We start from the raw sequence: 27,396 nt of genomic DNA, 5'->3' as shown, positions 1-27,396 counted from the left end.
AATGGGCTCCACACACTGTACCCATGTAGGGAATCGAACCCGGGGTTTCCCACGTCTGTATATCCACTAGCTGACATGTCCACTATCCACCAGATGACATGTCCACTATCCACCAGCTGACATGTCTCACTATCAACCAGCTGATATGTCCACTATCCACTATCTGCTATGTCTCACTATCCGCAAGCTACTATGTCTAAAATCCACCAGATGACATGTCTCACTATCCTCCAGCAGTTATGTCCACTATCCACCAGCTGCTATGTCCACTATCCACTAGCTGACATGCCTCACTATCAACCAGCTGCTATGTCCACTATCCACCAGCTGCTATGTCCACTATCCACTAGCTGACATGTCTCACTATCCACCAGCTGCTATGTCCACTATCCACCAGCTGCTATGCCCACTATCCACTAGCTGACATGTCACTATCCACCAGCTGCTATGTCCACAATCCACCAGATGACATGTCCACTATCCACCAACTGACATGTCTCACTATCCACCAGCTGTTATGTCCACTATCCACCATCTGCTATGTCTCACTATCCACCAGATGACATGTCCACTATCCACCAGCTGACATGTATCACTATCCACCAGATGATATGTCCACTGTCCACCATCTGATATGTTCACTATCCATCAGGTGATATCTCGACCATCCGACAGCTGACATGTCCACTATCCACCAGCTGACATGGCCCACTATCCATATGTCTTAAATACTGCGTTAGGCGGCAATATGTTTGAACATTATTTGATGTACATTTCTGTAATCTTCATTTTCAACTTAACGCATTCGCTTTTGGTGGCAAATCGACTTCAACTTGTATTTTGTATTCAAAACTCGAGAAATGAATGAACACTGAAACCCTTAAAACACAAAACGAGAGACAATAATGTTCCAGCCATGGCCATATTGACCCGAGACAACATATAGCGCTTTCAACAATGAGCATGTTTCGTTAATGTTAAAGGGGGACAAGGCACGGGAGATTTGCAGCCCAATCAAGTTCCTGAAGCCTTGAGTCTACCAACTCATATTACAGGATGTCCACAAGCTACGCATGATTTCCCCAATTATACAAAGACAATGTGATACTACAACTCAAGCACTTATTACGTCTGGACAGTGACTGAACATGGGTATCACATAATCGAGCATAGTCCCTCTTTAGTGACATTCGGGACTACCGGAATACATTCAAAATCTCATAATCGAGCATAGTCCTTCTTTAGTGACATTAGGGACTACCGGATTACATTCAAAATCTATGATTAACTTTAACTAAACCGTTGCTCCTTGTATTCAGTTGGTGGATAAATCCTAAGACAACTACCGTGTTAGGGAACTAACTCTATGTTCATATTAAACTAGTGTCTTTGAATCAGTGTAGAATCAGCACCAATAATGCAGCATTGAGTATGACGTCACAGCCTTCATGACCTTCACCTTCATCTCAGCAGAACATCGTGTACATGAGAAACTGAAACATGGATATAAATATGCAGCAGTTGGTTGAGATATAACTAGTAATAGTTTAATCTATATTTCATAGTGGCACAATCGGCCAAGTCTTGTAAGGCGCCCACCGTTTGATCTTCTGGGATTTGTGTTGGAGGCAGGACACTGTTTCGGTGGTCGATTCAATTCAACGTATGTGAATGGAGCCGAATTTGAACTTTCTCACAGAACACATTTCACACTTCAGACAACCAGGGTGTTCATTTTGTTTTGTGTAAAGCCCGTGGACATGTCTTTCATTTTGTTTTTGACAAATTCTATTTTTAAACAATCCCACCCCCTAGAATATTAAATGGTCGACCCCGAACGTGCCGCGGCGTCGATTGTAGCAACGTTAAGATCATAAGATCAAATGCACGGAAATTCCATTTGAAACCGACGGTCTTACCCAGAGATGTAATTGGTATATTCTAGATATCAAACAATAAGTTGCACTATAAACTACATCTGTTTGATTGGACAGAGTGACTGGCAAACATAGAAACATAATCAGGGCGAGCAGGGTTTCGAACCCACAATCATAGGTTTCTGGCGTGCCCAAGGGACGCAACTCTGCACAACGAACTGCAGCGCCTTGGACGACTGGGCATCCCTTAACTCTTGATCAGCAGGAGTTCTATGATACGTTGTTATATAACATTCATGTCAAATTAGTATGGTCTGTCCATTCCAAATGTATGGTGTCACAAGTACCTCCAGTCACCATCACGGTGTGTCTTGGTTCTATACGTCACGCAGATGACCCGAGTTCGATTCCCGACATGTCTGCAATGTGTGAAGCCCTGGTGTCCTCCGCCGTGATATTGCTGGAATATTGCTAAAAGCGGCGTTAAACCATACTCATTCATTCATTCTTGGGTCTATAGAACACTGTTCCCGTGGGGATCGAGGAAAGGACAGGTCGTATGGTTGCCATGTTCGTCGTAATAACCAACTGGTGTTCCCACTCAGTGACTTGGTGATTCCGTGTTATCTTATACAGATCTATGTTTTCAGACAGTGGACTGTCTCGTCCAGAATATTAACAGGGCGCCTGAGGCAGCTGGTGACTTGCTGAGTGCGGTAAAGCAACATTCGTTTTCATTCATGGTTACGACCAGAACAACAGGCGCGTAGGTTCTACGTTCAGCTTACCTCATTCCTAGTGAACTCAGCCACGCCCTCCCTGTTTCCCTGACCTTTCTGGTGCTTCACGAAAATACCTGGAAAAAAACCCGACATTCATTGTCTGATAGCGACATGCCCAATCTGTGTTTGACGTGGAACATATTACGAGCTCTTCATGTATGTCTAAGATGAGGTGTGGTGAAATGGAGTTTAATGTCGCGTCCAAGATTATTGCACTTTTATAGCGGCGTACATGCACGTGTATGTGTTTGTGTGACTGCTTATACTAGTCCGGACTAATGCCAATCTATAGTGCTAGCTTTCTGAGATACCATGCCACTGAGACAACATGAATACCCCACTCAGACACAGTATACTGACTCAAAGCATAACATTCCTTGTTTGAGTCCCTTAATGTCGAGCGTCAGACAGGGTAACAACAAATACCATCTTTTAACGTCTTTTGGTATGACGCGGCCGGGGATCGGACCCCGGACCTTCCGTTCTCCGGGCAGACGCTTTACCACTAGACCACGGAGGCGGTCTCAAATTCAAACAACTCTTACTACTTTAACTGTTAAAATAAAAGCTACTTTCCTACTCATATTCAAATCGACAAAGAACACATTTCCCACTGTGGTTGGTGTTTTGATTTCGTTAGATTAATTTGAGCTTGTACCGCCCCGTGAAGATCCGTGTTAGAATAGGCCTTCAGCAACCCATGCTTGCCGTAAAAGGCGACTCTGCTTGCCGTAAAAGGTGACTCTGCTTGCCGTAAAAGGCGACTAACGGAATCGTGTGGTCAGGCTCGCTGACTTGGTTGATGCATGTCATCGTATCCCAATTGCGTGGATCGATGCTAATGATGTCAATCATTGGATTGTCTGGTCCATACTCAGTTATTTACAGACCGCTGTCATATAGCTGGAATATTGCTGAGAGCGGCGTTAAACAACAAACAAACAAGCTGGCATCTGTGTCAGACTGCTAGCATTACTTACCGTACATGAGGAGAAGCTTGGACATGACGATGACGAAGTCTTCGAAGATGATGCGGTTGTCACGGCCGCCGTAACGCCTCACCATGGCTGTCAGAACACTGCGACTCAGGGGGAAGCCTGATTCATGAAGAGCTCGTTAGATTGGTTTTATTTGGAGGTGAGGAGAGGTTAAATGAGGTTTAACATCCCGTCCAAGAGTATTGCACTTATATAGCGACGTGCATGCATGTGTTTGCGTGGCTGCTTGTACTAGTCGATTTATGATGCCGATTTATGATGCTAGCCAACTGAGATACCATGCCGAAGTTTAACATGAATACCCCACTCAGACACAGTATACTGACTCCGAGCCGACCAGTCCTTGTTTTAACCCCTCAAAGCCGTGCGCCAGTTCAAGTAAGACCTGTTGTGTGCGACCGGGTATGAGGTTTTACTTCGTTCAAGTAAGACCTGATGTGTGAGACCGGGTTTATTTTACTTCGCTCAAGTAAGACCTGTTGTGTGAGACCGGGTTTATTTTACTTCGCTCAAGTAAGACCAGTTGTGTGAGACCGGGTTATTTTACTTCGCTCAAGTAAGACCTGTTGTGTGAGACCGGGTTTATTTTACTTCGCTCAAGTAAGACCAGTTGTGTGAGACCGGGTTTATTTTACTTCGCTCAAGTAAGACCTGTTGTGTGAGACCGGGTTTATTTTACTTTGTTCAAGTAAGACCTGTTGTGTAAGATATATAAGTGCAACAATCTTGGACGAGACGCTAACCCACATTTCACCTCACCTCTCAAGTTGAAAACAAGAATTGATTGTTTTATTTTAGAGGACGGGGAATAAACCCCAAACCTCCTTATCGGTTGCCAGGTACTCTAACCTTAGACCACAGAACTGCTTCATGAGGAGGTCCCATGTTTAGCGTATATTTCCTGGCCAGATATATTTTAGGAGCGCTTCTTTAGACATTCGTAACGCACTTTTTTATATACATAATATAAAACAAATATTAATATGTTCTTTCTACGGTTCATAAGTCGGATAAAACATCCTCCACGGTAGAAATAGTAAACCATTCGGGCAGCAGTGGCCTGCTTAGTAAAACTAACGCCCTTGGTCTTTCTATTTCAGCCACTGCTACCCCCAGGTTGTACTGGGGGAGTGTTTTATACCTCACTTCAAACATTGTGTACGTGGCCAAACACTGCTCATCGCCTTGACACAGTCAGGGTATTGCGTACGGTGAAAAACAGTCGTTCCACACAGTGTAGGGAGATTTTACTTACCTAATGCGTTGAAGAGGGATCCCAGCTCCAAGGTGTCAATGCTCCCTGTTTTGTCTGCATCAAACTTTCTGAATACGCCCTGCCAATGAAACAGAACACGGTTAATTAAAGAAGAATAATTAAAAACAGATCTTTGTTTTTCGCAATGTTCAGCAGGCTATCATGGTCTACAGCCAGGCATGTCGTCTAGACAACGACAGCGAGCTACATTTCATAGCAACCGTATATTAGTGAACCGTCAGAGTGAGTGAGTGAGTTGGGTTTGAGGCTGTCTTCTATAGAATTGAATCAATGCCTTGGCAGGAAATACACCACATATCGATCTCAGGCGAACACCGCACTCAGCAATATTCCAGCTGTATGGCGGCAGTTTGTAAATAACCGAGTCTGAACCAGACAATCCAATGATTGACATCATGAGCATCGATAAACGCAATTGGTATACGATGGCATGCATAAACCAGGTCAGCGAGCCTGACCACCCGATCCCGTTAGTCGCCTCTGCTTCACGGGTCGGGAACATGTGTTGCACCGTCATCCTAGTGTATGCATGTTTACTTTTATTCGCGATAACGGTGTTGTTGCTGTTTACTGAATGTTTAGGAAAACAAAAAACTTATATTCATGTGTGATAGTGTTTTCCATTTGGCAAAATCTATAAGACTGGGTAAACTTACGGAATACGTCTTCACCTCCTTCCACATTTTCTTCACATCTTCAAAGTTCACGAACCCAGTCTGGTTTTGCTGATATTGTCAAGGTTGTACATGTATATGATAAAACGTGTTGTACAGGAGCTCCTCGTTAACTCAAATGAAAATGCAGTAAACTCCGTTTATAACGAACACGGTTTTAACGAACTTACTTTTATTCCCGGCCATTTGTGGTATATATGCTTGTAACGAACTACGGTTCATACGAACTCAAATTAGTGGTCCCTATGAGTTCGTAATAACCGTAGTTTACTGCTCTCTTAATCAGAAATTCGAAACAACGTGTTTTATGGTGGTTGGGGTACAGACTATCAATATGATTGTATATTAAATGGAGAGTTGGTTTCAGGGCCGGTTGAAGAATATTTCAGTTATTTCGGGGCGTGTTGGGATGACGTAGGAGGTAAGTCTAACGCCGGGTTAAGATATTATCAATTTGGTGAAAGCTAAGGTCGGCAGATCCACTTCGTGGTCTGGGGGATACAGTAGCTCGCCGGAAAGCGGAATGTCGTTGGTTCGATCCCCGGCCGAGCCATACCAAAAGACGATAAAAGAAGGTACTTGATGTTACCCTGCCTGGCGCTCGGTCTTTTTTCATTCATGTTAAACTGCGGTATGACATATCAGTGGGCCAGCACTATAAAATCGGTATTTTGTCCCGTCTAGTACAAGCAGCAGCACACGCACACGCACGCACGCACGCACGCACGCGCATGTACATCGACGTCGCTTTTTAAGTACAATAATCTTGAACGCGATGTTAAACCCTATGTCACCTCACCTAAGATCAGCGGATTATTGAGTGAGTGAGTTGGGTTTTACGCCGCTTTTAACAGTATTCCAGTTATATCACGGCGTGTCAGCTTAATGTGGGAGGAAAGCCCGAAGTGATGCAGGTCTCAGACGTCATCACTTCGGTGATACCCACGAGCACGGGTATGGTGCTGACAAACCTAGACAAATAATCAGGGATTCGAACCCACAATCATATGTTTCTGGCGTACCCATTGGACGCAACTTTGCACAGCGAATCGCGCCGCCTTAGACGACTGTGCCCAGTGCCCTCGCAGCGGATCAGAGGACTAAGGGACGCAACTGCGAAAATTAGCCTTGAAACGTGATCTTCTACGACCACGAAGGTCACAAGGATACATCCATCATACTGACAAGACTGCGACACGCCTCGCTGCTGAAGTTTAGTGCGTCCGTGAACTCTGGAAAAGTAAGAAGAAATTACTATATGAAATATACTTCCACAATGGCTAGCAAATTCTTGGCACGACGTAATTATTATCCCAAGTGGAAATGAAAATAATTCTATTTGGATACATATATCTTTTCCAAAGCAGCATTTTCAATACCGACATAAAAAAATCAATTCAATATTTCAGGTGGGATATAGCGAATATGAAAGTAGAACGAAATCGTGCCACCTTGGTCATAAGGTCAGAGTCGGAGCCATGGATTGATGGTCTGTTGTTTTTACGCCACACTCAGCAATATTCCAGCTATATGATGGCGGTCTGTAAATAATCGAGTCTGGACCAGACAATTCACTGATTGACATCATGAGCATCGATCCACGGCACTGGGATACGATGACATGTGTCAACCGAATCAGCGAGCCTGACCACCCGATCCAGTCGACAAGCATAGTCGCCTTTTACGGCAAGCATGGGTTGCTGAAGACCTATTCTATCCCGGATCTTCACGGGTTGGAGCCATGGAATTTGGTCACAATTTAAATGCAGTTTTCCTGATGCTGTTCGCAATAAACACAGCATGTTTTCTTGTGTCAACGTCAACATGACATTCAACAAGTACACGGGCGTGTAGAGTGAGACCAATCAGCCCAACACTGAGTGAGTTGGGCTTTTAACGCCGCTTTTAACAGTATTCCAGTTATATCACTGCGTGTCAGCTTAATGTGGAAGGAAAGCCCGAAGTGATGCAGGTCTCAGACGTTTACCACTTCGGTGAAACCCACGCGCACGGGTATGGGATTCGAACCCACAATCATAGGTTTCTGGGGTACCTAAGGGATGCAACTCTGCACAGGGAATCGCGGCGCCTTAGACGAGTGGGCCACCCTGCCCCCTCAAAAAACGAACAGAGCGAGGTACCTGTTTTCGATATTGCCTTCAGGAAGCTGGCCAATTCTCTCGAGTCCATCCGCCCATCTTCTCCGGAGTATTTAGCAAATAAATCGACCGTAGTGTCTTCAACTGGCTGGACTGGCTGCGTTAACAGCAATAATAATATTATTGTTATTTTATATTTTTCTAACTCATAATGCTTGGATTTGGTGTAATAACGTTCCTATTGTATATGTGCATCTCAGTAGTTCTCGAGTGGTAAATAATGTCATACTGACGCATCATTGAGACCACTGTGATATGACGTCATACAGTGCTCATGACGTCACATAACATCGTCGTTAGTCTGTTTGTTTGTTGTGTACCGCCGCACTCAGCAATATTCCAGCGAAACTGCCGACCAAAACAAAGTACACAACCATGTTTGATGGTAGCTAAAATGAAACAAACAAGTACCGTTTGATTTTTTTATCAAATCCAATTTGCAAGGGCATTTTTTTGCCTGGCAATTTATATGATGGCGACCTGTAAGTAACTGCAATAGACAATCCAGTGATTGACATCATGAGCATCAATCCCAACTGGGAAACGATGACATGGATCAACCAAGTCAGTGATTCTGATCACCCGATCCCGTTAGTCACCTCTTACGACAAGCATGGGTTGCTTTAGACCTATTCTAACCCGGATCTTCACGGGTCATGTCGATATGTATAAGAGGAGGAATCGCAACATCAATCGCAACTGGGAAACGATGACAAGCATCAACCAAGTCAGTATGCCTATCTTCCCGATCCCGTTAGTCGCTTCCTACGACAAGCATGGGTTGCTGAAGACTATTGCTACCCCGGTTCTTCAGGGTGGACGAACGGATTGCGTCAAAGATATGCCACTTGCACGCATGTACTTGGGTTCTGCTTTCAAGGGCAGTGATATGGAAGAATGGAGGTAATATATCTTACAGTTGCCGGCCCGGGGTCCTCGTCCATTATTCTGCAGATGAAAGATCAATAATAAATAAAATCTCCCGAAATCAATATTTCACCCTACATTTAAATCGATATTTCACCCTAAATCGATATTTCACCCTAAATCTAAATCAATATTTCATCCTTAAGCAATATTTCACCCTGAATCAATATTTCACCCTAAATCAATATTTCACCCTAAATCGATATTTCACCCTAAATCTAAATCAATATTTCATCCTTACGCAATATTTCAACCTGAATCAATATTTCACCCTAAATCAATATTTCACCCTAAATCAATATTCCAATATCATTGCTTTGTTATGTCTGAGAAGGAGTGCTTGGTAGTTGTGTAGATCATGCGTTCGTTTATCTCGCTGACGACCCGGTTCGATTCCTAATTGGAGTACAAGGTGTTATTGACACATAATGTCAATTTATTGCTGCGATATTTAATTTCATACCACTATTAGTGGGAGCTGGGTGTATTCGCCAAGTCGGCTGTTTTAATCAGAAGCTTGTCATTGACATTTGCAACCTTTGATTGACCAATCAGAGTCGAGCACTTTCTTGGTAGAATACACTCCTTAACTATCGATCAACGGTAGCAGTACGCAGATAAATACACATCGGCCTGGGTTATGTTAAGATTAATTGCTGAACTATATCTCTGCATAAACGTTGATATTATACATTCATTACCCACGTGGTGAAGATACAGGTGGCAAGATACTAAATCCGTACGTCAGGCGTGTGTCGTTCAAGGTTGACCTTGTTTTACTCGTTTTGATTGGATGACCGTGACCTCTGTCACACCGGAACTACTTTTCTATTCATAAAACAATCGGGAGATGTCATCCATTTTGCAACTACAAGGCCGAACTCGTGAACTTTATATGGTATCTGACCTCGCTTTCTCTCGGCCAAAATTGTATCTAACGAGAATGAGTGTAGTATTCTCTATGTGCTCAATGGATTTCAGTTCTACGGGTAATTCCAACCTACCCGCTTTCTGCCTTCTTTTCCGTAAATAGCCGAAGCAGGAAGTTCCTCTCCTCGTGAGGCTCAAACGTGCTCGGGATTATGACGTAAGTCCCGGGTGGCAGCTCAAAGCGTCGACAAACTTCTCGGTAATACTGGAAGGACCCCGAGCGTTTCGTCAAGAGGAGAGTATTGCGGGGCGCCTTTTGTCCGTCTAGGGGGCGGAAGTCCGGGAGGTTTAACTGGAATATTACCAGGAAGAAATGCCGTACACTAACATGAACATCAGTGGTGTGTGAGACATCGTAATTCTCTAGGCAGAGTAGCGCCCCTTGGGCGCGTAAGGATGCGCCCATTGTGTGAATTTCAGATTTGCCTTGCTTATAATCCCAGATTTGACAGCATCATATCAGCGCTCGTCGGTTTTAAGAAAATGATAATCATCAAGACCACCGTTACTTTTAATAACGTGTTGAGGCGTTGCTATGTCAGCTGTAGATCCGGGTTCGAATCTCAAAATTTCGTTATGCCTATTTGAATACTCTTCGTTGTGATATATAGCTCTAAGAGAAATAAAGTTACAACCTCTCACTAAAATGAAACAACACGCTGAGAAACTATTTGGAGTTTAGGGAACTCAAGAAGAGTGAGTGAGTGAGTATGGTTTTACGCCGCTTTTAGCAATATTCCAGCAATATCATGGCGGGGGACACCAGAAATGGGCTTCACACATTGTGCCCATGTCGGGAATCGAACCCGGGTCTTCGGCGTGACGAGCGAACACTTTAACCACTAGGCTACCCGCCCGCCCCAACTCAAGAAGAAGTTGCACACGTTGGGCAGGTGCGCTAAGGGAAGGATTAGCTATCTCCTGGGTACGACATGTACTGCAACTTGTTTGCGACAACATATTCATATTTAACTGAATTTTGAATGCATCTTTCGTATGTAATCACTCCATCCAGTTCAACCGGGGGCACGGGTGGCCCACTCGCCTAAGGCACCGCGATTCGCTGTGCAGAGTTGCGTCCCTTGGGCACGCCATAACTTGTGGTTGTGGGTTCGAATCCCTGTTCGCCCCGATTATGTTTCTAGGTTTGTCACCACCATACCCGTGGTCTGGGGTTTTACCAAAGTGGTAAACGTCTGAGACCTGCATCACTTCGGGCTTTACTCTCACATTAAGCTGAAACGCCGCAATATAACTGGAATACTGTTAAAAGCGGCGTTAAACCCAACTCACTCACTCACTCTAGTTCAACCTTTATCCTTAAACAAACGATTGGCACCGTAACCCAATCGTCTGAACTGAGGTGAAATGGGGTTTAACGTCGCGTCCAAGATTATTGCACTTATATAGCGACACGCGTGCATGTGACTGCTTGTACTTATCCGGACTAATGTCGATTTATAGTGCTAGTCCACTGAGAGACCATGCCACTGAGATAAAATGAAGAGAGATACCCCACTCAGACACAGTAAACGGACTCCGAGCCTATCAGTCCCTGTTTTAGCCCCTTAATGTCGAGCGCCAGGCAGGGTAACAATAAGTGCCATCTTTTGACGCGGCCGGGGATCCAACCCGGGACCTTCCACTCTCCGGGCGGACGCTCTACCACTAGACCACGGAGGCGGTCCCCATTCGTCTGAGAAAACACAAGACGCATTGAGTGATGAGCTGCCCTGATTCGTCCGCACCACACCGAGCTCCTTGGTGTTATGGAAGAGGCGGGGCAAGAGTGTCCCCTGAGCTCGTCAGAAACCTATGATTGAGGGTTCGAATCCCGGTTCGACCTGATTTTGTTTCTAGGTTTGTCAGCACAATAGTCTTGGACTTGCATCACTTCGGGCTTTCCTCCAACATTAGGCTGACACACCGTGACGTAACTGTAAAACTGTTAAAAGCGGTGTAAAGAACCCAACTCACTCACTAACTCTACGACCTGCATCGCGCTATGATACACCTCAGACAGTGTTTAAGGCCACACTCTCCCACTCAGTCACTCTTCGCACCATGTTATACGTACCCTGTAGACATCAAATCCTATTGCTGTTTTTGAGACATCCCCTCCCTTCTCCTTCTCCATGAGAGACACGATGAGCGTGCAGTCATTGTCCGTCAGACGGTCGTCAAACTCACGGAGAGTCACGAAGAACTGAGGGTTCTTCCAGTACAGATCTACAGACAATATATGCTCTATGTAGAGGAAATACGGTATATCTGAAGGTGTGTCAATGTGGTTGTACGACACACTATCTGTCAATGGTATTTAGAAGTTGTAGCAGCAATGAAAACAAAGTTGACAATGCGAGTGTACTGTACTGTAACTGTTTGTTTGTTTGTTTGTTTGTGTGTTTGTTTGTTTGTTCGTTGTTACTTGAATACCGCTCTCAAATATATTCAAGTTATTTCACGGCGGCGTGTAAATAACTGATTCCGAACCAGGTCAACCAATGATTGACATCATGAGCATCGATCCACGCAATTGCTATGAAACGCCCTGTGCCGTCGGGATACCATTCACGATGCGAGCAATCAGCCAGGGCACCAAGCCTGACTACTCGACCTTATCGCCTCGTCCCGGCATGGCTTGCTTGTGAACAATTTTAACAAGGAATGCCCACGTTTCTGTGGAGATAATATAATGAATCATGAGAATAAATGTACTGATACAGACATTAAGAGTACTTACTCTGATTGGGCGGGTTGCCACACCCTCCGGCAGTCACCCCCCTGATCCAGGAGTCATGGTACAACGTCACGTTCCAGTGGTTCTTGTTCTGGAACAAAGAGGTCAAGGTAATGGCGGCACAGAGGTCAGACAGACAATAGTGCCACAGAAGTCAACCAGTTAATGGTGGCACAGAGGTCAAGGCAATGGCGGCACAGGGGCCAATGCAATGGCGGCACTGAGGTCAAGGCAATGGGGGCACAGAGGTCAAGGCAATGGCGGCACAGGGGTCAAGGCAATGGCGGCACAGAGGTCAAGACAATGACGGTACAGAGGTCAAGGCAATGGCGGCACAGAAGTCAAGAAAATGACGGCACAGAGGTCAAGGCAATGGCGGCACAGAGGTCAAGGCAATGGCGGCACAGAAGTCAAGAAAATGACGGCACAGAGGTCAAGGCAATGGCGGCACAGAGGTCAAGGCAATGGCGGCAAAGAGGCCAAGGCAATGGCGGCAAAGAGGTCAAGGTAATGGCAGCACAGAGGTCAATACAATGACGGCACAGAGGTCAAGGCAATGTCGGCACAGAGGTCAGCCAGACAATAGCCACTCAGAAATAAACCAGTTAATGATGGCACATAGGACAAGGCAATGACGGCACAGAGGTGAAGGCAATGGCGGCACAGAAGTCAGGCAGGTAAGGGCGGGGGGATAATATTTTTTATATATATTAATATAGGGACCATGAAAAAAGCACAATATATGCGTCTTGGTGTTTTTGAAATGGATGTTGTGTAGCTACGAGTAAAAGTGATTTAGACTTAACTGTTGTAGTCTCGTTGAGCTTACATTGCATAGGTGAACCTCCTACACACGGTGGTCATCATAAATGCATGCATGACGACGTCACACCAAGGTTCAACTCACTTCATGGGGAACGGGTGGCCCAGTCGTCTAAGGCGCCGCAATTCGCTATGCAGAGTTGCGTCCCTTGGGTACGCCAGAAACCTATGGTTGTGGGTTCGAATCCCCGTTCGTCCCGATTATGTTTCTAGGTTTGTCAGCACCATACCTGTGCTCGTGGGTTTCACCGAAGTGGTAAACGTCTGAGACCTGCATCACTTCGGGCTTTCCTCCCACATTAAGCTGACACGCCGCGATATAACTGCAATACTGTCAAAAGCGGAGTTAAACCCAACTCACTCACTCACTCAACTCACTTCGTCTATGGCGATCTCGTCAGTGAGAGCATCAGGCTGCAGATGACAGAGCTGGATCTCGTCAAAGTTGGCAAGGAAATCCTCTATAGAAATCCTGAAACATAGAAGGTGGTAACTGACGAGTGCATGCAGGTTGTGATGCTAGGTACGTGGTGTGCAGAGAGGACATGGTGTTGCAGTCAGCAGTTCCAGTTGCAGTTAAAGTTATATCACGGCGGGTTGGTAGGGTGGATTTTGGTGAGGGTGGATGGTGTAAAGCTGAAGCGTTTAGCAATATCCCAGAATCTACCACACTAGGTTACCACTACGCCCCGAAGACATTGAATATTGAATATCGCTAGCAAGAGTGAGTGAGTGAGTGAGTATGGTTTTACGCCGCTTTTTGCAATATTCCAGCAATATCATGGCGGGGGACACCAGAAATGGGCTAAATACATTGTACCCATGTCAGGAATCGAACCCGGGTCTTCGGCGTGACGAGCGAACGCTTTAACCACTAGGCTACCCCACCGCCGCGCTAGCAAGATTACTGCTTGGGAACATTTCATTTTATTTGTTTATGTTCTTGTTTTGCTAGTTGCTACTTTGTTTCATGCGTTTGTAACACTGAGCCGGGGCGCAGGGGTTTTTTTATAAAGGGAGACTACTCGTACGTACCAGAATTCGCCATCGTCCCTTGCCCGGAAACGAAGATCATTCTTGATTTCCTCGGATACAGACGCGATTTCCCGAGACCTGGTATAACGAACGAGAACGTCATGTATTAGTGTTCATCTGCCGTGTTAATATCACAAGCGTTGATGCCACGTGCACTATAGTCCTGAAACAATCAAGGCAAATTTGAATATATAATCTTTCACCAACTTATCCTGGTTCATCGTCTGAACGTCTAATGTCTGCAGGCTGGTCATACGAACCTGATCTGAGAAAATACTTGCAAATACAAAACCTCTGACCGATGGTCAGATGAATTAACTTTTATCCTCTCTGTCTGACTACCTGGGTGCCGTTGTACAAAGCAATCTTAGCGCTAAAGTGATCGTAACTACATTACCTTAACGTTCTGTATGTCGGCCTCCCTGACTGATCACTTTGGTGACGTTCTGTATGTCGGCCTCCCTGACTGATCACGTGGATGACGTTCTGTATGTCGGCCTCCCTGACTGATCACTTTGGTGACGTTCTGTATGCCGGCCTCCCTGAATGATCACGTGGGTGACGTTCTGTATGTCGGCCTCCCTGTCTGATCACGCGGATGACGTTCTGTATGTCGGCCTCCCTGTCTGATCACGCGGATGACGTTCTGTATGTCCACGTGGTTTGTGTTCTGTATGTCGGCCTCCCTGTCTGATCACGCGGATGACGTTCTGTATGTCGACCTACCTGTCTGATCACGTGCGTGGATGACGTTCTGTATGTCGGCCTCCCTGTCTAATCACGTGGATGACGTTCTGTATGTCGGTCTCCCTGTCTGATCACGTGGATGACGTTCTGTATGTCGGCCTCCCTGTCTGATCATATGGATGACGTTCTGTATGTCGGCCTACCTGTTTGATCACGTGGATGGCGTTCTGTATGTCCACGTGGTTTGTGTTCTGTATGTCGACCTACCTGTCTGATCACGCGGATGGCGCGTGGTTTGTGTTCTGTACGACGACCTACCTGCCTGATCACGTGGATGACGTTCTATATATCTACCTACTTGTCTGACCAAGATCCATTCCACTCCTTCCTTCCCCAGGGGTTCCGGAGCCTGACCAGGCGACAAACACGACCTTGAAAGGATAACTGGAAGAGAAACGTAAAGCGATGGCCCGATTCAGTGAGTGGGTTAGGTTATTGTGCTGAAAGGTTTTCATTATTACACAAGGTACAAAATAGAAACATTAAAAGTGCCGCAGCTCATAGACCCATTAGATTCGTGAAGATCCTGGGTAGAATAGGTCTTCAGCAACCCATGCTTGCCGTAAAAGGCGACAATATGCTTGTCGTAAAAGGCAACTAACGAGATCGTGTGATCAGACTCGCTGACTTTGTTGATGCATGTCATCGGTCCCAATTGCGTGGATCGATGCTCATGATATCAATCACTGGATTGTCTGGTCCAGACTCAATTATTTACAGACCGCCGTCACATAGCTGGAATATTGCTGCGTGCGGCGTTAAACAACAAACAAACAAACAAACAAACAAACATAGACCCATTCCAGGATCACTGGTGAAGTCATACGAGGTTCATGATAAGGACGAATGTGGACTTCAAACCCCAATCAGTTTAACCTGCTGGGTTACTGTCGCGACTCAAAGTGCACACCAAGTTGTGGAACCATGTCCTCTATTTACCGGTCCGTGCTTAAGATAGAAATATGGAACAACTGTACGAACCTGTTCGAGCCCTGTTCTGCTGCGTGAATCTTGTAATACTGTACGCACCTGCGTGAACCATGTTCTACTATACGCACCTGTGTGAACCCTGTGCTACAGTAGGCACCTGTGTGAACCCTGTTCTACTGTACGCACCTGCGTAAACCCTGTTCTATTGTACGAACCTCCGTAAACCCTGTTCTACTGTACGCACCTGTGTGAACCCTGTTCTACTGTACGCACCTGTGTGAACCCTGTTCTACTGTACGCACCTGTGTGAACCCTGTTCTACTGTACGCACCTGTGTTAACACTGTTCTACTGTACGCACCTGCGTAACCCCTGTTCTACTGTACGCACCTGTGTGAACCCTGTTCTACTGTACGCACCTGTGTGAACCCTGTTCTACTGTACGCACCTGCGTAACCCCTGTTCTACTGTACGCACCTGTGTGAACCCTGTTATACTGTACGCGTGCCCCATGTATAGACCGTTGTACAGGCGCACCTCCGGGGTTGTTGCATTGGGTGGACGCTGGAACAAAGACGACACAAATGAACCAAGGGCAGCTCCGCTTGTGCGACAGAAACATGCTACCTACTATGAACGTGTACTGTTACTGAGAGGCGACTAACGGGATCGGGGGATCAGTCTCGCTGACTTGGTTGATGTATGTCATCGTATCCCAATTGCGTGGATCGATGCTCATGATAACAATCGCTTGATTGTCTGGTCCAGACTCGATTATGTACATACAGCCGTCATATAGTGCGGCGTTAAACAACAACCATCCAAACCATCTGGATGTCTGATCCTGAGTGACAGCTGGTATTACTTTGTAATTAACAGTATGCATGTACCTCCAGACGAGGGTAGTCAGTTTGAAGAAAATATCTGTAGAAAAGCCTTTCCCTCCAATAGCCTTCTATAGTAACATTAATACATCTTATTGTTCAGGGCAAAGTAATTGTAATAACTTACAATTGGAGAAATAAGATTCTTAACAATACCGTATAGTCACATCTAAAAGAGATTACTGCGGATTAAGCTGGCGAAACATATGTTTGAAGTCTATAGGACAAAACAAATCAGAGTGCTATAAATACGCACTGAAGAGCTCGTGTCAAGGATGCAGTGTATCCATGATGTAAGAAGCAAGGGGGGATGACAGCACACACACACACACACACACACACACACACACACACACACTCACTCACTCACTCACACTCACTCACTCACATTCACTCACTCACACTCACTCACACACTCACAACACAAAACACACACACAACGCAACACTCACACACAACACACACAACACAACACACTCACACACACAACACACACACACACACACACTCACTCACTCACTCACTCACTCACTCACTCACTCACTCACTCACACTCACTCACACACTCACAACACAAAACACACACACAACGCAACACTCACACACAACACACACAACACAACACACTCACACACAACACACACACACTTGATGCATCCAATATATAAATTATAATATATCAAATAGAATAAAACAACAAACTTGACAAGGGGAGATGACAGCACACACACACGCGCACGCACGCACGCACGCACGCACGCACACTTACACACACACACACACACACTTACACACACACACACACACACACACACACACACACACACACACACACACACACTTGATGGACCCAATATATAAATCATAATATATCAAACAGAATAAAACAACAAACTTGACACGAACAGAAACACAAATCACACTATATTTTAAATTATATTTGACTTACCAGAAGAATACAAAATGGAAAATATAAATAATAGCAAAATGTAAATCAGTTACGGCTTAAATTGACAATAAAAAAGACGAATAGAAGAGGAGAGACTATTAAGTATCGGTACATACATCTAGAACCTCAGCTATTCGGCCAGGGCCCACTTGCACAAAGCGATCTTAGCACGACGACTATTGTAAGCCTATGTTTAAGTATGGGAGTTACGATCATCTTAGCACTAAGACTGCTTTATGCAAGTGGGCCCTGGCCGAATAGCTGAGGTTCTAGAAATAGTATTTCATGCCATATGTTTTACAGATTCCTCTGTATTTTAAGAACACTTCTAAATAGGCAGTGGCAGAAAAGCGAGAATAGCGGAGATTTTCAGAAAGTATCGAAGACGGCACATGAATACAAAAAACACTTGTCACAATTCATAATTTGGGCCACGTGGCCAGGTGTTCTGTTGGTTTTATTCCTACAAATTCAGTCTCGTATATGTAGATAATAATTCCTGATTAAAGACCAAGAGAGAGTCGTTGGTGGATATTCAAACACGATCCGTCAATGAATAATTGTTCTTTGAAATCAAATGGATAATTCTTAAAAACAAAGATTAATATAAATGTAGATTTGTGTGTTGTACATGATTGTGTTGCGCTAGTGCTAATACGTCAAGCAAAGATCATCACAAGCATATTATTATTCATATGCAGAGGTCGCATTGTAAAGGTTTTAAAATTACATAGCTAAAACAAATGGATTCGGACCACACAAGACTCCAACGAAACTTAAAGTATTCATAAATTTGTTTTCACGTGAGATGTGTGATATATGTGAAAATATGATACAGACATTGACTATAGACTCAGAATTAATCTTCAATGTTGGATAACCTAACTACTATTGTGAAATATTGTAATTCTTCATTATCAGGAGTTCTTACAACAAACACAGTAAAGAATCACCCCTATTGGCATAGTGTGAGTCTGAAATCGAAACAAGCATTCAGTCATTTATTAAACACAATTGGTTGTACCATGACATCGATATAATTCAACAAAAAGTGTGTTCAGATTAGAGTGAGTGAGTGAGTTGGCTACACCATCGTTTTGGACAGTATTTCAGTTATATCAGGGCGTGAGAGTATTTCAGTTATATAAGGGCGTGACAGTATTTCAGTTATATCAGGGCGTGACAGTATTTCAGTTATATCAGGGCGTGTCCGTATTTCAGTTATATCAGGGCGTGTCAGTATTTCAGTTATATCAGGGCGTGTCCGTATTTCAGTTATATCAGGGCGTGTCAGTATTTCAGTTATATCAGGGCGTGTCCGTATTTCAGTTATATCAGGGCGTGACAGTATTTCAGTTATATCAGGGCGTGACAGTATTTCAGTTATATCAGGGCGTGACAGTATTTCAGTTATATCAGGGCGTGTCCGTATTTCAGTTATATCAGGGCGTGTCAGTATTTCAGTTATATCAGGGCGTGAGAGTATTTCAGTTATATCAGGGCGTGACAGTATTTCAGTTATATCAGGGCGTGTCCGTATTTCAGTTATATCAGGGCGTGTCCGTATTTCAGTTATATCAGGGCGTGACAGTATTTCAGTTATATCAGGGCGTGTCCGTATTTCAGTTATATCAGGGCGTGTCAGTATTTCAGTTATATCAGGGCGTGACAGTATTTCAGTTATATCAGGGCGTGACAGTATTTCAGTTATATCAGGGCGTGACAGTATTTCAGTTATATCAGGGCGTGTCCGTATTTCAGTTATATCAGGGCGTGTCCGTATTTCAGTTATATCAGGGCGTGTCCGTATTTCAGTTATATCAGGGCGTGTCAGTATTTCAGTTATATCAGGGCGTGTCCGTATTTCAGTTATATCATGGCGTGTCAGTATTTCAGTTATATCAGGGCGTGTCCGTATTTCAGTTATATCAGGGCGTGTCCGTATTTCAGTTATATCAGGGCGTGTCAGTATTTCAGTTATATCAGGGCGTGTCCGTATTTCAGTTATATCATGGCGTGTCAGTATTTCAGTTATATCATGGCGTGTCAGTATTTCAGTTATATCAGGGCGTGTCCGTATTTCAGTTATATCAGGGCGTGTCAGTATTTCAGTTATATCATGGCGTGTCAGTATTTCAGTTATATCATGGCGTGTCAGTATTTCAGTTATATCAGGGCGTGTCCGTATTTCAGTTATATCAGGGCGTGTCCGTATTTCAGTTATATCAGGGCGTGTCAGTATTTCAGTTATATCAGGGCGTGTCCGTATTTCAGTTATATCAGGGCGTGACAGTATTTCAGTTATATCACGGCGTGTCAGTATTTCAGTTATATCAGGGCGTGTCAGTATTTCAGTTATATCATGGCGTGTCAGTATTTCAGTTATATCATGGCGTGTCAGTATTTCAGTTATATCAGGGCGTGTCAGTATTTCAGTTATATCAGGGCGTGTCAGTATTTCAGTTATATCAGGGCGTTACAGTATTTCAATAACATAAGGGCGTGACAGTATTTCATTTAAATCACGGCGTGTCAGCCTGAGTGAGTGAGTATGGTTTTACGCCGCTTTTAGCAACATTTCAGCAATATCACGGCGGGGGACACCAGAAATGGGCTTCACACATTGTACCCATGTCGGGAATCGAACCCGGGTATTCGGCGTGATGAGCGAACGCTTTAACCACCGCCCCGTGTCAGCCTGATGTAGGAAGAAAGTGATGCCGACCTTAAACGTTAATTACACATTTGTGAAACCAAAGAGTACCGGAAGTGCACTGACAAACTGAGACTCCTTATTAAGGCAGGTCTCGAACCCACGGACATAGTGTTCTGGCACATCGAAGGGATGCAACTCTATACAGCAAACTGCGCAACTCAGAATCCGATCCGATCAGTCCTTGTTTTATCCCCTTAATGCCAACGCCAACATGTACCATCTTTTTACGTGTTTTGGCATGACGCGTCCAGGAGATCGAACGACCGACCTCCGCCTTCACATCAAGCGCTCTATCCACGATACCAATAAATCAGTCTCAATAAATGAGGGGATATAACAGGGAAAAGAACGATGTTTAGGATGCTGATGGTACAAAAAATAACATCATGATGATGATGATGAGGAGGAGGAGGAGGAGGAGAAGGAGGAGGAGATTGAGAAGGAGATTGAGGAGAAGGAGAAGGAAGTGGAGAGATTAAGAGGGATGAGATTGAGAAGGAGGATGAGAAGAAGATTGTGGAGGAGGAGGGGATTGAGGAGGAGGAGAAGGAGAAGGAGGGGAAGAAGAAAGAGGAGGAGGAGGAGATTGAGGAGGAAAGGAAAAAGAGAAGAGAGAAGGAGGATATTGGGAAGGAGGAGGAGTGGAGGAGATTGAGAAGGAGAAGAAGGAGGAGATTGAGAAGGAGAAGGAGGAGGAGGAGATTGAAAAGGAGGAGGAGGAGGAGATTGAGAAGGAGAGAAGGGGATGAGTGTAGGAGATAGAGAAGGAGACGGAGGAAGAGGAGAAGGATAAGAGGTGGAGGAGGATATTGAGAAAGAGGAGAAGGAGAAGAGAAGGGAGGAGAATATTAAGAAGGAGGAGGGGTGGGGGAGATTCAGAAGGAGGAGGAGAAGGAGGAAGAGGAGGAGAGAAGGAGGAGGATGAAGAAGAGAAGGAGGAGGATGTGGAGGAGAAGGAGGAGAAGAACAATGCTGATGCACGTAAACAGTAAAATCGAGCCCTGAATCAATATTATGACAATAACTGAAATAGACGAATCAGAGGAGCATCACTGAGCCATTGAAAAAAATCACAATTCAAATTAAAACTTACGAATATGCTTCCTCCAATCATCGAGTTCATCTTGAAGGAGTTGTACAGCGTCTCGTATATATTCTTCGCTATTTTCGCCTTGTCCCGGATGTCGATGGCCTCCGATATTCCTCCGGTAAAATCCACCAGTGAGTCTTGCAGCTTCCCCCCGTCCAGAGCCTCATAGCTGCCCCTGAGTCTGACAACACACAGCGTGTCGTAAATCCAACGTCTCTGTGTGTGTGTGTGTGTGTGTGTGTGTGTGTGTGTGTGTGTGTGTGTGTGTGTGTGTGTGTGTGTGTGTGTGTGTGTGTGTGTGTGTGTGTGTGTGTGTGTGTGTGTGTGTGTGTGTGTGTGTGTGACCGCTTGTACTAGTCCGGACCGATGCCGATTTATGGTGCTATAGTAGCACACTGAGATACCATGAATACCCCACTCAGACACAGTATACTGGCTCCGAGCCGACCAGTCCTTGTTTCAGCCCCTTTATGCCGAGCGCCAGACAGGGTAACAACAAGTACCATCTTTTAACGTCTTTTGGTTTGACGCGGCCGGGGATGGAACTCTGAACCTTCCGCTATCCGGGCGGACGCTCTACAACTAGACCACGGAGTATCACGAGGGAGTGAGATTTAACGCCACTGTGAACAGTGTTATAGACATCACGAGGCGTATAAGCTGTACATTAGACAACGTGAGTGAAACCCACGAGTTTGGTGCTGACAAACAATGAATCATAATCGGGTTTAATTTGGGATTTGAACCCAGGATTCCGGAAAGCCTAAGGAACCTAAATATTTGCGTTATGTGACTGACTGAGGAGGAGAAGGAGAAGTAGGAGGAAGAAGAGGAAAAGGAGGAGGAGAAGAGATGGAGAGAATGAGGAGAAGGGGAAGAGGAAGAAGAGGAGAAGGTGTCGTGTCCTGATGTCATGGAGCGATGCTTATATTTTCAACCATTGGTTTGCTGGTACAGGTAGCGGAGATATAGTTGGTGTATTGCTAACTGCGCCGTAAAACATTATTTACTCACTTACCCACCTACCCTTTCTTGTAATAGTCAAGTGAGTAGTTTTACACCGCTTCTAGCAATATTCAAGCAATATCATGACAGGGGTCACAAGAAATGGGTTTCCTGGTGTCAGGACCTGAAGGATGACATGGCCAGGAGTTGACTTACTTGGCGTACGCCTTCTCCAGTAGGGCGGACCAGAACTCGTTGGTGCGTTCCCTGTTGTGGCAGAAGATGAGCTTGTAGCCGTCTGTGGGGAGGTAGTCGTCGATGATGATCTCTTCGTACTCTCCGTACCACCAGAAATAGAAGTGGAAGATCCCTATGATATGACAGACAAATATGATTGAACGCTGTGATTGAACGAGGACAGGTATGGCAGTTGTAACAATGTGATTGCATGAGGACAGGTATGGCAGTTGTAATAATGTGATTGAACGAGGACAGGTATGGCAGTTGTAACAATGTGATTGCAGGAGGACAGTTATGGCAGTTGTAACAATGTGATTGAATGACGACAGGTATGGCAGTTGTAACAATGTGATTGAACGAGGACAGGCATAGCAGTTGTAACAATGTGATAGAACGAGAACAGGTATGGCAGTTGTAACAATGTGATAGAACGAGGACAGGTATGACAATTGTAACAACGTGATTGTACGAGGACAGGTACCACAAATAAATAATGTCATTGTTGGACGAACGGTAGGACAACAGAATTGATTTCACTCACCAGCATAGTCATTCCCGAAGCCCTGGTCACGTGGTACTACTCTCTCCAGCTGCTTCCGGTGCGAGGTCGCCAAGATGGCTGCTCCAGCCACGAACCAGCAGTTACCTTCATGACATGGAAATACAGTATGATACTGATGGACAAATCATGCGAAATATCCTAACAAACAGATAAGCTGCTAAATCAGAGAGTAAACAACTGAACAAATATAGGTATGATAAAACATCAAGTTCCGACATAAAAAGTGTGTTTTGTAAAACAAACAATAGCTAGGTTTTATTCAAAAATATCCGTAGAGGGAAACTAAAGAGAACATAATCGATCATTTCGCCCAAAAACCCGAGGTATGATACATGTCACCATTGGCAGGGTCCCTCTACTCACGGTCAAGTTTGTTTGTGTGTTTGTTTGTTTGTTTGTTTGTTTGTTTGTTTGTTTGTTATGCTGCGGTCAGGAATGTTAGGTGCTTGCCTTAAAGGCGACTATGCTTGTCATAAGAGGTGGCTAACGGGACCGTTTGGTCAGGCTCTCTGACTTGGTTGATGCATGTCATCCCAAATGGGTAAATCGATACTCATGACGTCAATCACTGGATTTTCTGTCCCACAGTTGATTGTTTATAGACCGCCGTCATGTAGCTGGAATATTGCTGAGTCTGGCGTTAAACAACAAACAAGCAAACAAACAAACTGTTACAGCAATATTGCAATATGTCACAGAAACCCATGCTAGCCATTAAAGGCGACTATGCTTGTCGTAAGCGGCGACTATCGGGATCAGGTGGTCAGGTTTGCTGACTTGGTTGATGCATGTCATCTTATCCCAATTGCGTAGATCGAACTTTCAAGGTGTTAATCACTGGATTGTCTGGTTCAGTCTCTATCATTTACATACCACAGTTCTATAGCTGGAAGATTGGCGAGTGCTAGGTTAAACTACAAACAAAGCATAGCACAGTGGCCCACAGAACAATCCAGTCTTGGCATTGCAGACCAGTGCCAGAAAACATGTGGAACGCCTCAAGCCGTCGGCCAAGCCACTGAGCTTGACCACCCGATCAAATTTACTCGAGCCTTACGATAGGCGATAGGTTGCTGGAGACCTATTCTGCACCGGGTCTATATAGGGTTCACGGTCAGGTCAAATGTACTGCAGGGGCTGGGGTTTCATACATACCCAAGTAAGGGGCTGGGGTTTGATACATACCCAAGTAACCTTGGTCTAGGTCATGGCGGCGCGCCTCATTCAGTATAAACACAGGGTTGTTGGCGATGTCCTGAAAGAAGAAAACGTACATGTTATTTTCAGTATCGATTCTGACAGTAGAATTGCCCGTTGACTGGGAAACAATGTTCTAAACTAAATACAAGATTTTGGGTTTGTTTGTTTTTTTATTGCGTAGAGCGTGATTTTATGTTTGTAAGACAAACATTGATAAACGTTCGAGTTTAATGACGAGTTGACAAAACCCACTGGATGAGAACTGTCAGAAGTGTAACCTAGTCATTAGTTGACAGGTTAGCACAGAGAGGGAGAGTTCGCTCGTGTCTACAAAATGCATGACATTTGGCACACAGGAGTTTCATCACAGTACAAACAAGCTATAGGGCCATCCAATATTTTTCAACATGGCCGCCAAATCCAATATGGCCGCCAAAAGTTTCTATATTTTTGGACATGTGTAAACATTAGGCATTTAGTTGTTCACATTTCTTTCTCATATTTGATATCATGGTATATCTCTTTCATTTAATCCTTTTTATATACTTGGTTGCCTTAATGAATGCCCACAATTCACAATTTTCAGTTATTTATCAACATAAAACGGCTATTTATTGAAATGACAATGTCAAACTTCACATATTATCCTACGCCATCAATACTCATCAATCTCAACTATTTCTATGCAAAAAGCCGCGATAAATTCCATAATTCAACTACATTCAATAAATTTTCAACATTATCTCAAATAGAGAAATGTTATGATGAATATACTTGTTCCCAAACGTATCACACTAGTTATACAATAATGGGGATACAATTATGAATATTTGGCTAAAGTAGGTTTTTAAAGATGGCCACCAAATACAATATGGCCGACATGAATTTTAACATTATAAACAGCTAACGGAAATTCAGATGCACAAAACGGTGTTTGTTTGATACTTCATACATGATAAAATATATGCGACAACCGAAGAGCACCCTTTTCAATTTCATAAGACATCTCTGCGAAAATAATAGGGTACAGACTGGTATTGTTATAGCTATAATTTAAAGTGACTACACAGCCCTCGCAAAGTACTGGATGTTGAGGTGAGTATTGATTCAAGGCTCTGAGTCATCCACTATAATCTGCTATATGATACCCCAGTATGGCGGCGTGACTTATACCATGGGACACCATGTGATATGTCGGTAATAGCAGGCATGGGTTTCACGTAGCCTTGCTCCAAGTCTGTACTGAAAGAAAAGTCCAGGGATGTGTAGTAATTCTATGCTCCTAGTAGGCAAGTCTTAGATAAGTGGACAGTAGAGGTCTCTGATAGGGAGACTTGTTATTATTTACATAATCACGAACTGATTTAAAGTAATAATTAATGCCTTGGAGACTTGTGCAAGTCTAGGGTTTCACGATACCATCGGACATGTGTGTTGGATAATAAACGGCCACCTGCCGTCATAACGCTCGGCCAACTCGCTTGATGTGACAGCCAGGTGCAATTATGGAAGATGTATGAAATATGTTTGATGCACTGTGATAAGAGCCACTGCACACATGCTTTGTTCGACCACGGGATGTTGTTTATATCTGATGCTACTGCAATCAGTGTTACTGTTGCTGCTACTACCTGCACGTCACAACACCGTGATACCACATCGATACAACTACGCCCACTGTCACAGCCAAAACCACCACTACGACGTTATCAGTAATGCTGGAGTCAAACTACCACTACAACTACTACTACTACAACTACAACTACCACTACCACTACCACTACAACGACCACTACTACCACTACAACTACAACTACAACTACTACAACTACAACTACCACTACAGCTACTACCATTACCACTACCACTACCACCACAACTACAACTACAGCTACCACTACCACTATCACTATCACTACCACTACCACTATTACTACAACCACCACTACCACAACAACTACTACTACCACTACCACTACGTCATTGTATCTTTATAAATACGCAAATAAAGGTAATTAAGTCCTGGATTAAGCTTTTGCGAATGACTGCAAGTCGATACCCCATCCAAAGTTATGTAATGCTCAAAGTATTTGAAAAAGTATTGATTAAAAAAAAGTCAAACATTGCATGTATGTAAAGACTGTGACCTTGATTATGTAGAGGATGAAAACCACGTCCTTTTAGTATGTAAGAAACATAATCGCTTAAGACACAGTTTTCTTACCTCATTACAGAAATATTATACAGGAAGAATAACGTTAACAAATCTATCAAACTCCTGTGATATTAATGTACTACGCTTGATAGCTTTATATTTATGCAAATTATTTAAAATAGGATCGACAAAGATGTAACACTCTGGGGACCAGTGACCTAAATATAATTTAGCTTACAACTGTAGTATGAGCTATATGGCCTAAATTATATGATTGATTGATTGATTGCTTGCTTGCTTGCTTGCTTGCTTGCTTGCTTGTTTGCTTGCTTGCTTGCTTGATTGATTGATTGATTGATTGATACTACTGATACTGCTGCTGCTATTACATCGACTATTAGTGATACCATGACATCCACCATATCACCATCACACTCTAGGTTTGTTTGTTTGTTTGTTTGTTTGTTGTTTTACGCCGCACTCGGCAATATTCCAGCTATATGACGGCGGTCTGTAAATAATCGAGTCTGGACCAGACAATCCAGTGATTGATATCATGAGCATCGATCCACGCAATTGGGATCGATGACATGCTTCAACCAAGTCAGCTAGCCTGACCACCCGATCCCGTTAGTCGCCTCTTACTCAAGGTACCCCCCACTTCAAGACTCAGGTATATGATATATTGTTTGAAAGTTCAAAATAAATAACGAAACAACGCCCTCAAAAGATGCTATATAAACTGCCGGTATACACCCG

The 27,396-nt window shown here is 44.2% G+C and overlaps 1 protein-coding gene across 1 annotated transcript in view; it reads right to left on the bottom strand.

The window, feature by feature from the left end:
* Window positions 1-220: 220 nt before the first annotated feature.
* LOC139458427 (calpain-9-like) overlaps window positions 221-27,396 on the bottom strand; it is a 47,021-nt gene continuing 19,845 nt past the window's right edge. Inside the window, exons 3-21 of the mRNA XM_071239870.1 lie at window positions 24,468-24,537; window positions 23,262-23,366; window positions 22,697-22,850; window positions 21,539-21,716; window positions 16,374-16,460; window positions 15,266-15,351; window positions 14,221-14,298; window positions 13,564-13,657; window positions 12,367-12,454; window positions 11,701-11,852; window positions 9,698-9,915; window positions 8,684-8,714; window positions 7,749-7,863; window positions 6,778-6,839; window positions 5,590-5,658; window positions 4,913-4,991; window positions 3,640-3,756; window positions 2,666-2,733; window positions 221-1,493 (exon numbers count right to left, since the gene is read on the bottom strand). Coding sequence (XP_071095971.1) covers window positions 1,467-1,493; window positions 2,666-2,733; window positions 3,640-3,756; window positions 4,913-4,991; window positions 5,590-5,658; window positions 6,778-6,839; window positions 7,749-7,863; window positions 8,684-8,714; window positions 9,698-9,915; window positions 11,701-11,852; window positions 12,367-12,454; window positions 13,564-13,657; window positions 14,221-14,298; window positions 15,266-15,351; window positions 16,374-16,460; window positions 21,539-21,716; window positions 22,697-22,850; window positions 23,262-23,366; window positions 24,468-24,537 — 1,878 coding nt within the window. The 3' untranslated portion in view covers window positions 221-1,466. The remainder of the gene's footprint in view (window positions 1,494-2,665; window positions 2,734-3,639; window positions 3,757-4,912; window positions 4,992-5,589; window positions 5,659-6,777; window positions 6,840-7,748; window positions 7,864-8,683; window positions 8,715-9,697; window positions 9,916-11,700; window positions 11,853-12,366; window positions 12,455-13,563; window positions 13,658-14,220; window positions 14,299-15,265; window positions 15,352-16,373; window positions 16,461-21,538; window positions 21,717-22,696; window positions 22,851-23,261; window positions 23,367-24,467; window positions 24,538-27,396) is intronic.

The sequence above is a fragment of the Haliotis cracherodii genome, unplaced genomic scaffold (assembly GCF_022045235.1).
Source record: "Haliotis cracherodii isolate W230 unplaced genomic scaffold, xgHalCrac1.p SCAF_12, whole genome shotgun sequence".
Classification (NCBI taxonomy): domain Eukaryota; kingdom Metazoa; phylum Mollusca; class Gastropoda; order Lepetellida; family Haliotidae; genus Haliotis; species Haliotis cracherodii.
This window is presented reverse-complemented; position numbering and strand designations above follow the sequence as displayed.